Source organism: Aulonocara stuartgranti (assembly GCF_965226115.1).
Source record: "Aulonocara stuartgranti genome assembly, chromosome: 3".
Classification (NCBI taxonomy): Eukaryota; Metazoa; Chordata; class Actinopteri; order Cichliformes; family Cichlidae; genus Aulonocara; species Aulonocara stuartgranti.
Window position 1 is genome coordinate 69610566 of NC_138941.1, and position 14194 is coordinate 69624759.

Sequence of the window (14194 nt, forward strand, 5' to 3'; positions counted from 1 at the left end):
GCTGCTGAAGGTTTAAGGCAGAGCACGTCGTACACCTTAGTCGTCTTCCTCAGCGCCAATATTGAATCTTTCATTGTATTTAAAATCTTGCTGTGGGAAGTCTCCTCTTGATTTCCTGGAAGCTTAGTAGCACAGCTCTCTGTGTGATGTCTGCTGTGCTGAAGATGATCTCTGATCCTCCTGAAGCCTCTCTCCCATCTTGTGGACGATCCTCTCCTCTATTTTGCAGGCAGTTTCATGGTCCTTGCTGTGGCTCCAAGGTCTGATTTCATGATGGGCCCCAATCAGCTTGATCTTTGACCTCAACCACTGCCTGGTCCTGTCAGCTATGCGCTTCTCACTGGGTCTCTGAAGATTTCTCAGGAGATTACTGCTGCACCTGTTTTTCCTTGCTAGGAAGACAAACTATTTGGAGAGTATGTCAACAATCATCAAACCACATTCTTTAGTTCAGTGAACTTCACTTATAGGCCATCAAAGCCTCATCTGAACATGGATGCACCACTTGCATAGGTTTAATACTTGTAAATAAACAGCTAATCACACAAATCACTGCAACAATAATAGTAAACATTGTTTAATGTTAATCCTTGGACCCCTCCTCTTGACGCATGGACACACCCATGCGTCAACTCACCAAACCTGGATTCCAGTCTTAAAGAAAAAGATTAGCTAGATCATATCCCAGGCAACATCAGGGCATCTCCTCCCCTGGAGCAGCACCACCCTGGACCCATAATCCTGCAATGAAAATGTTAGTGTGCTTTGCATATTAAGTTTGCTTAACACCTGGCTCTCCCAGGAGCCTGCATACACACCATCATGGCCTGGAAAACAAAATCTGGAAGTAAAATCAAACTTCATACCTGTAAACAATTGTATCATAAGGACAAGAAGCATTCAACATCAGCAAGACAAGTGTCATGTGCAGGTTTTCTCAAATCAGTAAACTACAATTATTTTCATAAGTCGCCTCAGACATGGATCATCCCATGTACTCAGGCAACATTAATGTAATCGGTGACTGCTCTTAAGCAAAGTCACTCCACTTATATATTACTATGGGCTCAAAAGTGGCCAGCTAATGAGCCCATATCAAACTATCCCAGAAACACTGTATCTCTTATTTGTTTTACTCATGTCACTTGTCCGTTTCAGCTGAATCTTCCACAGCATTCTCAAAGAAACTAACATTAGCAATACACATTGACTGTAGTCAGACAGAGGTCAGACACAGGTCAACAGGTTCCAGAGGTGCCATAAAAACACCATAAAGTCAACCCTAGCTGTGGAAAGAAGTAACACCAGTTCTCAACACAGGAAATTTCACACAGGTTATTCACATTATCAAAGTAACCTTCACATTTTCCCATCAACACAATGCAACAGCATCACCACTCATAACCTGTAAACACAGTTTTCCTCACACATAAACCCAGAAATCCTGTAGTAGGAAAAAACATCAACCAGTTGTCCTGGTATAAATCGCATCATCAATTCACATGAAGAACTGGCATGCTGTAAGAAAAGAAAATGCAAATATTAGCGCTTGCGCAGGCGTATGCATACTTTGTCACAGATATCTCTGTGAGCAACTCAAGCCTATGAATAACACACCTGATAAATGCACAGACACAGAAAATGGCATTTAAAAGGTCATCATGCAAAATATAAACACTGAGGCTTCAAAATGCAGCATCTACAACACTGTCACTCTGCCTCCACCATGATATTTTAATGTAAGAAAACTCCAGACAGCTCTGGAGAAAGTTTCAGAGTAAAAGCCCTGGAGTGTTTTACATGTTATTCTGTTGGATTAAATCTGACGGAGCTGATTCATAAACACTTCACTGCCAGGTATCAGGTGACCTGCAGAGACTGATCCTACAAACACTCAGAAACAGAGTAAACCAAACTGCACCACAGTGATCAGACGAAACCTTCCTGACATGAACACAGCTCCTCAGTAAAAACTGTGAACCAGCAGAGAGACTACACCCAGCACCATACACCACCTCTCTGACACAGTACACCCTCGGGCAGGTGGTGTCCCCATAAACAGTGTGAGAAGCTCTGATTATTTACTATGTTCAAACAAACTGAGTGTCCACAAACGTCTGAGCTCACAGTGAGAGCTGCTGGCACAGTTTGGAGGTGTTCTGCCCCCTGCTGGACACACAGAGCTACAACATGAGGATCAGAGGAGGCTGGTGCTGCTTCACCTTTAGACACAAGAAGGAGGTCAAAAAATGTAGAAACAGAGATTGTTTTTAAACCTGTAAAGGGGGAAATCCTGACGAACCAATCCACAGCCAGAAAAGAAGTCTAACTCTGTGCTGCTCCAATCACGAATCAGCTCTGTTACTGTGTGAGTGTGTAAAGTCACAGAGTAGCTGGTTTCAAATGTATCTATAAAGTTTATTCACATTTTATTTAGGCTTCAAAAAACAGTCCAAGTTTATTTCTTTGGACTTTGTTCACTTAGCGCCACCTGGAGGACAGTCAGCTCCCTGCAGCAGCTCTGGAGGACTGTTAACTGATGAAGAGCTCGGACTGCACAGCCTGCTTCATCACCGACTTCTTTAAATAAACATGACCACGATCAGTCGCAGCACCTCAGACAAACGTTTGTTACACAGCAGCCGCCTTCACACTGACTGAGCTCCATCACAGCTTCAGAGCTCAGCTTACTAAAGTCAAAGTTTATTTCCTCTCAGGTTTCTTACTTTCAGTAAAGTTTCACTGTTAGAGCCCTGACCAGCATCCTGCAGCATCTGGAGCAGCTGTGTGGTGCTGTCATGGCAATAAGGATCCAAATCTGTGGGATGTTTCCAGCAGGGGTTATAACCTGCAGCCAGCAAGGTGTGCCTAATAAAGTGGCCGTGTTTATGTCCCAGTGCAGCAGCATCAGAAAACGGTGGTTTACATCTCTGTTACAGGAAACCTGAAGAGTTAAAACACCAGAGAAGAAAATCTAAACGTTACACAAAGAACATAAAAGAAGTAAACTTCATAAAAACTTCACAAATGATGCTTTAAATGAAAAATAAATCCCTGTAAATAATTCAACAGGTCACATGTTAGAACCACCTTAACTAAACTCTGTAGCCGGTCACTGTGGTTTGTCCCAGCAGCTCTTAGGAAACAAACTGCTAACTTCAGTGTCAGCACACACTGTTAGTAAACTATGCAACACTGGATTCAGGTTTCAGTTGTGTTAAGTTGTGAAGTTGTGATGAAAGTCTTCTTACTGACACAGGTAGGATGGTCAGGCGTCCTCTGTTCCTTCACCGTTCATGAACTGTCACTTATAAAATGCTGCCAAACATCAACTACACTCAATAACTAAACGTGTGCAGGTTAAAGTGATGGACGCCCAGATCTGCACTCCAAATACAAACAGACTAAAGGTGTTTCCTCCAGAAACAAAGACAATATTTACAAAGGTCTCACAGGTAAATTGTGAGCGATCACAGCAGCATCTCATCCTGACTAACAGCTTTTAGATGCAGGGAGAGCGTCGTGGTTCAGAGGTGGTTCAGCAGATGATGAAGGCCTTTCTGTTGCATTGTGTAGTGCTGTGGAGGCCATGATGGTCGACTGGGTCTGCTTCTACTGAACTCACAAACACTTCTGAGGTATTTACACCTGAAGCCTCATTGAATGTGAGTCAGAAACAAACGGCTCAGCTGTGATTAATGGATGTTTCCCTGCATTTCTATTTTCACACAGTTTATTTCTTACAGCAGGAAAACTGAACAGAATGTATGTAAGAGGTCAGAGTGAGGATGACGTCACTTAATACAGGAAATACATGTTTGTCTGTTTTGATGATGAAGGACTTCTTCAGCTCTGTAAACAGCTACACTTGAGAGGACAGAGGTGATTTCATGGATCAATAACAATGTGTTTATCAGCTTTCATCATCGCAGTGCAGACATGACGTCAGATCTATCAGAGTGAAGGCCGTCTCTCTGATGACGTCACAGAGCAGAGTCCTTCTGTCCAATAAAGGATCTCAGATCAGCTGCTGCCATCTTGTGGCCACAGTTGGTTACTGTCTCTGAAAGTTGTCTCATGTTTCCTGTTGTCCTGCTAACAAAGGCTGGAGCTCATCATGCTGAGAGGGCAGCAGCATTTTGTGGCTCTTCACACATGTTCATTATATTCTGATGATCCTGGATGGAGACAAACTACAGATAAGTGTGTTCAGCCCAACTAGTTTATCTCATTACAGCAGTTTGATGTTTCCCTTTGAATCCCCCTGAAGATCCTGACAGTGAAGCACGTACATAATACTCCAGCCTTTCAACTCTGAGCTTATTTAGTTCTATTAATACACTGAAATCTCATTTGTGTCATGAAGAAAGTCTTTAATCAAACAGAATTCAAAGATCAGAAACATTTCATATATGGAGTTAAACATGAATCATTGTTTCAACAACATATTTATTGTTGTCATAAACAGACAAGAAGACAACAACAAACTGCTCCTCCCATTCAACACATGTCAGTCCATATCCCAGCAAACTAAATCATCTCCATTTACACATCAAATAGAAACATGAATCACTTGTAATGATTAGAAACTTGATAGAATTTCAAATCTAGTTTGGGGAGTCATTCAGTGAGAAACAGTGAAATGATTTTCCATGTGAAAAGGTGGACAGCAGAAACAGAAAGAAAGAGTGAAACTAAAAGAGAAACAAAGAGCTTTGGAACAACGAGGCAGCAGGAGGACAGCTGCAGTTTAACAGCTTCAACTCACTGACAGGAAACAACATTAGAAACATCATCATCCTCAACTCATCTGCTGCACTGACACTGACACCTTCAACGGACACACCTTCAGTTTATCACCATCAACAGTGTTAATGTATGGAAACATCCTGTGAGTGAAAGTGTGTGTGAAGGTGTGTATGTGTGTGTTAGTATCAGGATCAGAGAACGACAGCTTTCCTCTGTTCCAGTCCAGATTCACTCTGATCCTCTGGAGCTTCTTCTCTACTGAGAGAGCAGTGAAAGGAGCTGATGGTGAGCCTGTGTAGTATTTATCTTCATAGAACTGTATTCTCCATAATCCAGACAGTATGTATCCCTTCCTCTGCACAGACTCTGCTAACACACCCAGTACCCACCCTGTACTGTCTCCAACTTCAACATCCCAGCTGTGAGTCCCTGAGTTAAAGCCCTCAGAGCCCAGGACAGAGTAGAACAAATCAAACCTCTCTGGATTATCAGGAAGCTGCTGCCTCTCTCCTTCTCTCACACTGGTCAGATCTTCAGACAGGATGAGTTTTGGACCAGCAGTGTTTGGGTCCAGAATGAGAGGAGTGTAGGAGACCATGTCCTTCATGTTGTTCCAGATGTTGAAGGTCAGGTTGCCCAGGTGTTTGGCCTGGTCTATCAGAGCTCCTGAGGGCAGCTGTGGATCATCCAGCAGGGGGCAGCGCTGGACTCTTTCCACTGCAGCCTTGTAGTTGTGCAGGAATGAGACGTCTTCAGCTCTCAGCTCCTCCTCTGTGGCTCTGACTGTGTCTGAAAGAGCTGCTATCTCTCTGCTCAGAGCCTCCATCTTCTCCTTCATCATCCCACTCTTCTGCTCCTCTTCCTCCCTCAGTGCAGCCAGCCTGGCCTCCTCTTCCTCTGCTAGAAACTGGTGAAGCTTCTTAAACTGCTCCTTAATCTGCCTCTCTGTGTGTCGGGCCTGGACCTTAATGTGTTCTGCTGTTTGATCAAACTTCACTTGAACTTCTTCACAAACCTTTAACTTCTTCTTTAAGGGCTCCAGAGTTTCCTGAAGTTCCTTCTTGTGTTGTTGTGCAGCTTCATCGATGGGTCTGAATCTGTGATTGGTGTGTTTTTCTGAGTCTCTGCAGATGTGACACACTGGCTGCTGATGGTCCAGACAGAAGAGTTTGAGTTTCTCAGAGTGCAGACTGCAGAGAGCCTCTGAAGCTCTCTGATCTCTCTCCTGTAAGAACGACTCACACAGGTTCTTTAAAGCTCGGTTTAAAGGTGGATCATAAACTGATATTTCCTTACAAACTGGACACTCGTGTGTTGGTCTCTCTCTCCACCATCTCTTCAGACAGGCTTTACAGAAGCTGTGGCTACATGACAGAATAACAGGATCTCTGAAGACCTGCTGACAGACCGGACAGCAGAGATCCTCCTCTGATCTGGAAGCCATTGAGTCTGTGAGTGAAGCTGAAAACAGCAGACAGGAAGTACAGTCAGTCCTGGCTCCCCTCCCTCCTCTACCACCTTCACTGAAACGTCCTTTGAGTCGTGTTTTTGCTCAAACTCACATTCAGTGTGTGGAGCGTCAGCAGCTTGAAGCAGCAGTGTTGGAGTTTTCCACTTTTCTCTCCTGTAGCTGGACTCACTCAGAGGAAGCTGCTAGTTTGGTCTGAGCTCAGTCTGATCGTCTGTGCGTCTCTCTTTACTGAGGACGAAGAACTTCCTGTTTCCTGGTTTGTCACATTTGAGTGACGTGAGGGGAGGAGACAAATGTTGCTGTTTGACTTTTAACTAAGGTGTGTTTCAATCCTGCCTGCAGCTCAAAAGCTGTAAAAGAGGTTTTGTGTCTTTTCACCTCCACAGGTCACAACATGAAACCTGTTGTGAAGTTTATAAAATAAAGTGTCACTGGGTGGTGCAGCTGTTTGTCAGCTTCTATTTTAGACTTTGTTCTGGTTCTTGTTCAAGTTCCCAGCAGTGGGAGTGTAATGCAGTCACACACACACAGGTGGTGTTAAGGTGGATTCACTTAGTTACAGACAGTGGTGTTATTTCCTGTAACTAAGGGTGTGTTTCACTCCAAAGTTCAGACATTAACCTGCCAGAAGCTGTAAAAGTTACTGATAAAGAGCTTTTCTCTCATTTCACATGTTGTCCACAATCTCCTCGTGATTACCTCTGGAAAGCCCCGTGGCACAGCTCTCCATCCAATGCAGCTTTATGGTCATTGCTGTGGTTCCAGAATCTTCTCATGATGACCAGTAGGTCCCCAAACAGCATGACCTTTGACCTCAACCCCTGCCTGGGCTGTCAGCTATGGTCCCTACTTCTCGCTGGGTCTCTGAAGGTTTCTCAGGAGATTCCACCCTTGGGATCATTTCTTCCAGCAATGCTCTGCTGCACCTGCATCTCCTCACTAGAGGAAAAACTTCTATTTGGAAAACATGTCAACCATCATCAAACCAAAATTTCCTTTCAGTTCAGTGAACTTCACTTATCAAAAAATATAATTATTTATTAATTATATTATTGGTTTATCACGTTTTCACTTTCACTTATAGGCCATCAAAGTGTTTATTATCTTTACCCAAATAATTGGAGCAGAACTTGTTCCATATTCAGTTTTTCAGCAAAACGTGTTTGAGAAAAGATTCATTCTTATATCTGGAGGAATAAATATATTTCAATAAATATTAACGTTAGCCTGCGACTTTGTTCCAGTTTTGAATTTTGGTCCACTGTGTATTTGAGTTTGACACCCCTGATCCATAGCTGGACTGGCCATCGGGCATACCGGGCATTTGCCCGGTGGGCCGCTGGCGATTTTTTGTTTTTATGGGCCGATGGATTTTTTTTTTAGGAAGGGTATTTATAATGAAAGGTGTTGGATTGGCCAATTGGTCATGATCGACTCTTGGCTGGACCAATTACAGCCGAGGAGGCCGGATGCACCCTCCCCCTTGTTTAGCAATCACGTGATTTTCGCGCATTGCATGCCGGGAACTCGTGGCAAAACAATCCAAGTACCGCATCAAATGCAAGCATTTGCAGCACCGCTAAACGTTCATTCTCCGGTTCCAATACCTTCTTGTTTTTTCTTTGCCGCACAATAAAGGAATGTACAAAACAAAAGGAGAACAATGCCGGTCCGTACAAAGACAGACTTGATGAAAAGACAAAGAAAAGATACGAGGAAAAAATCAAAGGAGTGAAAGGGTCAGACCCTTACGAGCACACAGAGGGACAAAAGACATTAGCGTGCTGCCCAACTTTCACCACGCTCAGATCTATAATTATACGGTTCTTGGAGTGAGTGCATACACTTATGAAGTTTAGTAACTTCAGGTCACTGCAACAAGCCCAGGTACAGTTTACCGACGGATGGGTACAGGACCTTGAAATGCACCGTGTAGAACGAAAGACCATCGTACGAACAAAGGTAAGTTTACCAGTCTCACAAATCGTCGTCATAAATACACATTCGTTAACCATTTATTAATATAACCTTTGAGCTCAACGGTAATTAATTAGTAGTGGAAATAATTTCTGGTTCATCACAGAAATGTAGCAGTGACAATAATATTGTATGCTGTAATCGCACTGGAGAATTAGTGATACAAAACAACTGTGTTATCCTGTGAATAAAATGTTTTTGTCAATGTACCATGGTAATAACAGAAGCGAAACGCAATATTGTGTCACGACAATTTACTATTTATGCACAATAAACAAAGGAGCATAGCGCGACAGTTTCTGTTCAGACTTGCTTGTAACCTATATCACCAATTATGTTAAGAAAAATGACACATTAACTACAACAAAACTCTGACCTTTGTGGGAATGCTTGGAGCAGACTAACATGTGAGCTGGAGTGTTCTGGGACGTTATGTTTGGTATATCCACCGCGGTAAAGTGAGCCGTCATTTGTGAGCCGCGGTCAAGCCAGCCGCCTCCTATCCGCCGCATAAATTTCCTTGCGCTTTTACACCAGTCTTTACGGTAGCGCCTTTTCGCTTTATATAAAAATTCATTAAAAATCATCCTGAGTAGTTGAGGTCCAACTTTCAACACATCCCTCCTCTAGGACACCTACTGTACCTGTGTGCCAAGTTTCAGCCAGATTTACTGTAGAATTCCTCAGAAATTAAAGGGTACTTGTATCCAATGCAATACAGCCAATACTGCAGGACTCCCGTTCACTGCTAAACGGTCACAGCTTCACAGCAAGAACCTTGAGAGCAAACTGCTGCTGAAGCTGAACCACCATTTCACTGACTGAAGAAACAATTTATGGTAAAGTGAGCCATACACATATGTACATCCACATAGTGGAAATTTGTATTTGTCTTTTATAATCAGTTTTACTCTGATTTCAGTACTTATTTGTGAGTGTAGTTTTTACATTTTTACATATTACATTGTGTTAATCCACTGTTTATACTTCAGGGTATTTTAGTATACAAAGAACATTTTAAAGTTTTGTTAGAATGTCTATTCCTGTGGAATTTTAGCACAGATGTGTTGTTTGTGGTTTTTTTGTTGTTTTGTTTTAATTCCTGCTGTCCGCCTTGGGAATAAACTTTTCCTGATTATACCTGTTGCAACTCTATGTCATTTGTTTCTGATTTACTTAATCCCTCGTTGTATTTAAAAGAACCACCCCTAGTTTGACATTCTGGCGCATCAGCTGTAGTCTGTTATGTTGAAGTTGCCTCGTTCTAATGTTTTCTCTGAGGCTGCTGTAAATGCGAATATATTTACTGTGGGTTTTTCTTGATAGAACTTTTACGTTGTGAAAAACTGAAATCTTGAAATTAGAATTGTTGTGCCTTGTTTTGTGGATCTTTTTACATATATTCCTTTTGAAAATACTAAAATTTGTATGTTTATTTATTTTTGTTTGTCTGATAACATTTATTTATAAAATAAATCGGACATTTCAAACAGTTACTCGCTACTTACTCAGTACTTGAGTAGCCTTTTCACCAAGTACTTTTTTACTCGAGTAACTTTTTTGATGGCTACTTTTCACTTTTACTTGAGTAATAATATTTTAAAGTAATGATACTCTTACTTGAGTACAATTTTTGGATACTCGACCCACCTCTGGGCCCCATCTTATCTTAATGACCTTGTAGTACCATATCACCCTATTAGACACTTCACTCTCGCTCTGCAGGCCTACTTGTTGTTCCTAGAGTATTTAAAAGTAGATTCGGAGGGAGAGCCTTCAGTTTTCAGGCCCCTCTTCTGTGGAACCAGCTTCCAGTTTGAATTCGGGAGACAGACACTATCTCTACTTTTAAGATTAGGCTTAAAACTTTCCTTTTTGCTAAAGCATATAGTTAGGGCTGGACCAGGTGACCCTGAATCCTCCCTTAGTTATGCTTCAATAGATGTAGGCTGCCGGGGATTCCCATGATGCATTGAGTTTTTCCTTTCCAGTCACCTTTCTCATTCACTATGTATTAATAGACCTCTCTGCATTGAATCATATCTGTTATTAACCTCTGTCTCTCTTCCACAGCATGTCTTTATCCTGTCTTCCTTCTCTCACCCCAACCGGTCGCAGCAGATGGCCGCCCCTCCCTGAGCCTGGTTCTGCCGGAGGTTTCTTCCTGTTAAAAGGGAGTTTTTCCTTCCCACTGTTGCCAAAGTGCTTGCTCATAGGGGGTCATATGATTGTTGGGTTTTTCTCTGTATCTATGAAGCGCCTTGAGGCGACTTTTGTTGTGATTTGGCGCTATATAAATAAAATAGAATTGAATTGTGTGAGAGCGTTTCAGTAATAATGTCCCTTACGGCACCTCATATCAGACCATTTGCTGGTTTGTAATTAAAACAGTATGACACTTTTTTTTAGGTTGTTACTAATAAAAAAATGAAAAATCTCCACATCAAAGAAAAACACCAAAACAGGGTATTTGATATTTGAAGGGTAGTTTTTACATGTAAACCCCTTCAAATATTGATAGGTTTGCTAGCACAGACCTATTATTGGAACAAACAAGACAATTCGACTACAACAGCAAAAGCATTAGACACCTGGCTGAACTCTTTGGGTAATCTTCTGCACGAGGGAGAGAACTTAGATGACCACTGTTCTTGCCGCTCCCACCCCAGTCACTCTCAGTTAGCTCCCTTGTAGCACTGCTCTTTATTGTGGTTACATGAATATGCATAGTCTCATTAATATGACTTCTTACACAGGCATGCATACAAACAAAGAGTACCAGTCTGCATGTACGTGTGTGTGTGTGTGTGTGTGTGTCAAGATGTGACCCTGTGAACGACTCCTCAAAGCTGGTGCTAGGAACCAAGCGGTCCACCTAAACAAAGGGCTCTTATACTTAAAACAGATACAGAATAGGTGTCCTCCCATAGTATAAATCAGTAAGAGAAGGTAGGACCTCTCTCATGACCTTAGGGTGTGTGTGTGTATGCCAGAACCCTCTGGAAGGCACACAGAGTCTTTGCAGACTACTAAGGATCAGAAATCCTATCCCTACACAATCGATTATACGCCTCTAAGAATATATGGTTATATATTTCTAAGCATAAATGACAATCCACAATATAAACCTAACAAATATCATTGATGCAAATATCAACATGTTTTGTATTGTTAAATCCCCCCAATTCTTTCAATCATTGGGCTGAAGGAAGGACAATACTCGGTGTATAAACGCTCAATCAACAATTTCTTTATTACATACTGTTACGAAATCAGTTTTACCCCGGTTCTTTTATTAGTCGAAACTTCCAGAGACGGCACCGGAACTCAGTAGTCATTTCACAAAACCTTTATTCATCTTTATTCATCTTCATTTAAGCATGCACTTCTAGAAGGCAAGACGAGGCCGGTGTCCCTCTCCAAAATCTTCACTCCTTTGTCTGTGAAACACAGTTTTATACGGGCGACCCCATCATAAAACCCCCTACGGTGTGCTGCGAACTCTGTCTGTGTCTATGTGCACGAGCACATGAATGCCTACATGTGCACGTTCCCTCGTGTCTATGTGAGTGCTCGTGTGTGACTGTGTACTGTTGAAAATCCCCAATTCTTTGAATCTTTGGGCTGAAGGAAGGACAATACTCGGTGTATAAATGCTCAGTCAACAATCATTTATTTCCATACAATTCAATACTTATGAGCATTAGAACCATCATGATGGGGAGAGCTGCCTGCAGAGGGTCACAGCAAGTCTCAAAGTGGTGACGGGTTACTCAGCTTTTTATACCCTCTAGTGGCCCCCACCTAGTCGCAAAAGCCTAAACATTACATTCTTTCTCTCTTACGGCGCCTAAGTTATGACCTCGGCTCCCTGTCTTTCTGCTCTTCTGAAAGGTGGGGGTCTGGAATGTGGTCTGTTTCTTCTATTATCTGCACAAGGTCCTCTGCACACAACATTCTCTTCATGATTCAGCAGTATGAAATGTCAAGAAACAGTGTAACACATTCAACAGTGTCGAGTAATACAGGTCAATCCAATAGATCAAATGATTTTCACACTCTTTTAAGTCAGAAGTATAATGCAAACTAAAACTACATACTGATCACACACTCTATGTTAAAGGGTATAATATGATCTATAGCAGTATCATACTTCAACTACTTTGATTACATATATAAGGTAACATATGATAACAGAATAATATCACAGTACACATACCTGTGTGTATGTGTGAGTGCACATGAGTGAGTGTGCGTGTGGATGTGTGTGCGTGACAGTTAAAACACTGTAGGTGTAGGTAACTCCCTAGAGGTCATAAAACCCCTCTCACTTCCAGACCACAGTTACAAATCTTGAGACCCCCACCCTAAAACATCCTCTGGGGAATTTCCACTCAGTGGGGGAGAGGTCTCCTACAATCTACTCCTAAGTTCACGACACAGTGAGGCCTTTATTACTTTAAGGGCAGTATCTCTACAATAGTTCTACATTCTATGATAACACATTTCTAAACTCTAAAATAAGCTAAACATTCTACAATACAATTCAACACTTTTGAGCATGAACCATCCGGATGGGGAGAAGGTCACAGCAAATCTCAAACTGGTGGAGGGTTACTCAAACTCTTATAGATTCTAGTGGCCCCCACCTAGTCGTAAAAACCTAAACATTCACATTCTTTCTAACTTCTAGCGAGCCTGACTTATGGCCTTGGCTCCCTTCAACAACGGTGGGGGTGAAGTCTCCCGAATGTGCTCTGTCTCCTCTACTATCAGAAAAAGCAAATTCCTGACTCTCTGAAAAAAGTATTTCTTATAACTCAGCAGTATAATGCATCATAAACAATATCATTCATTCACACTGAATCAGCAGTCTAATGTAAATTAAAATTAAAAGAGCAGTTATGTAACTGCGCAAAAGTCCGCCAAGAAGCCAAAAAAAAAAGAAGACTAGAAAATTTACATTTTTTAATTTTTCGTGCAGCAGAAGTTACGTAGACAACGTTGGAAAGCTTCAGAGTTCAGAGATCAGACTGAGAGAAATGTCTGATTCTATGTTGGATCAACTCAAACTATCTCTGGATCAAAACTCAGGCTGATGAAGCTGATGGACTCCCATGAGTCTGTTTCTCTCATGAAGACACCACACTCGTATGCTCCAGTGTCATTAATCGTCACATCCTTCAGAATCAAAGACACGTCTCCATCCTTCATCTGTCTGTCCTTCAGATCCACCCGGTTCTTAAAAGATGGATGCTGGTTGTCTGGAACAAAGTGACCATCCTGGTACAAAAGCACATTTTCATCTCCCAGGTCAGCTCTGCTCCACTTCACAGCTGTGATCTTGTTGTTTGGAGCTCGACATGTCAGAGTGACGTTCTGTCCAGACTCAGCTGCGATGAATTTATGGTCTGAAAGAGGAAACAACAAAGAGCAGAGAGGTTAAAGGTCAAAGTACAATTATGATCAGAATGATTGACTTTAAATATTTTCTTTATTTCCTTTGACATTTGAGTTTTTAGTCATGTTGGATTTAATGAACCTCTGAACATCCAGCAGGTCACCAGTGACCCACTGAGGGGGAATTTTAAGTTCAATAAAAAGTTTCAGAGTATCAGGATCAGACAGAAATCTCTGAGTGTGCAGCTCCATAAATCTGTAGTTTGATAACAATCATAACACTGTGAGCTGTAAAACACCATCAGCTGTATTTAATGAAAAGATGATGAAACCTACTGAGTGTAAAAATAAGCAGCATCAGTTAAAGAGAGGGTTGTTATACACACTTTGTTTTTCTTCCAGTCTGCTGCATTCAACACACACAAAGTTCATAGAAACATGAAAGAGCTCAGTTTGACTTGGACAACATTTCTACATCCAAACTGAGTCAAAGCTCGTTCATTTGTAACTGATCGATGATCCTGAACACAAGCAGGCAGATTATTGATCGTCTATAATCCACAGACCTTCATCTGCACTCAGATCATCACACAGCGT

The 14194-nt window shown here is 41.9% G+C and overlaps 3 protein-coding genes across 3 annotated transcripts in view; 1 reads left to right on the forward strand and 2 right to left on the reverse strand.

Annotated features, from left to right (window-relative positions):
- LOC309693309 (hemicentin-2-like) overlaps positions 1 to 14194 on the forward strand; it is a 1543010-nt gene that overhangs the window by 216087 nt on the left and 1312729 nt on the right. The window lies entirely within an intron of this gene.
- Positions 1 to 14194, reverse strand: part of LOC309693997 (nuclear factor 7, ovary-like) — a 260788-nt gene that overhangs the window by 29047 nt on the left and 217547 nt on the right. The gene's annotated exons all lie outside the window — the stretch shown is intronic.
- LOC309694020 (nuclear factor 7, ovary-like) lies at positions 4370 to 6492 on the reverse strand. The gene has a single exon (XM_082513722.1). It carries the CDS (start codon positions 6191 to 6193, stop codon positions 4802 to 4804), a length of 1392 nt encoding a protein of 463 aa, XP_082369848.1. The 5' UTR covers positions 6194 to 6492; the 3' UTR covers positions 4370 to 4801.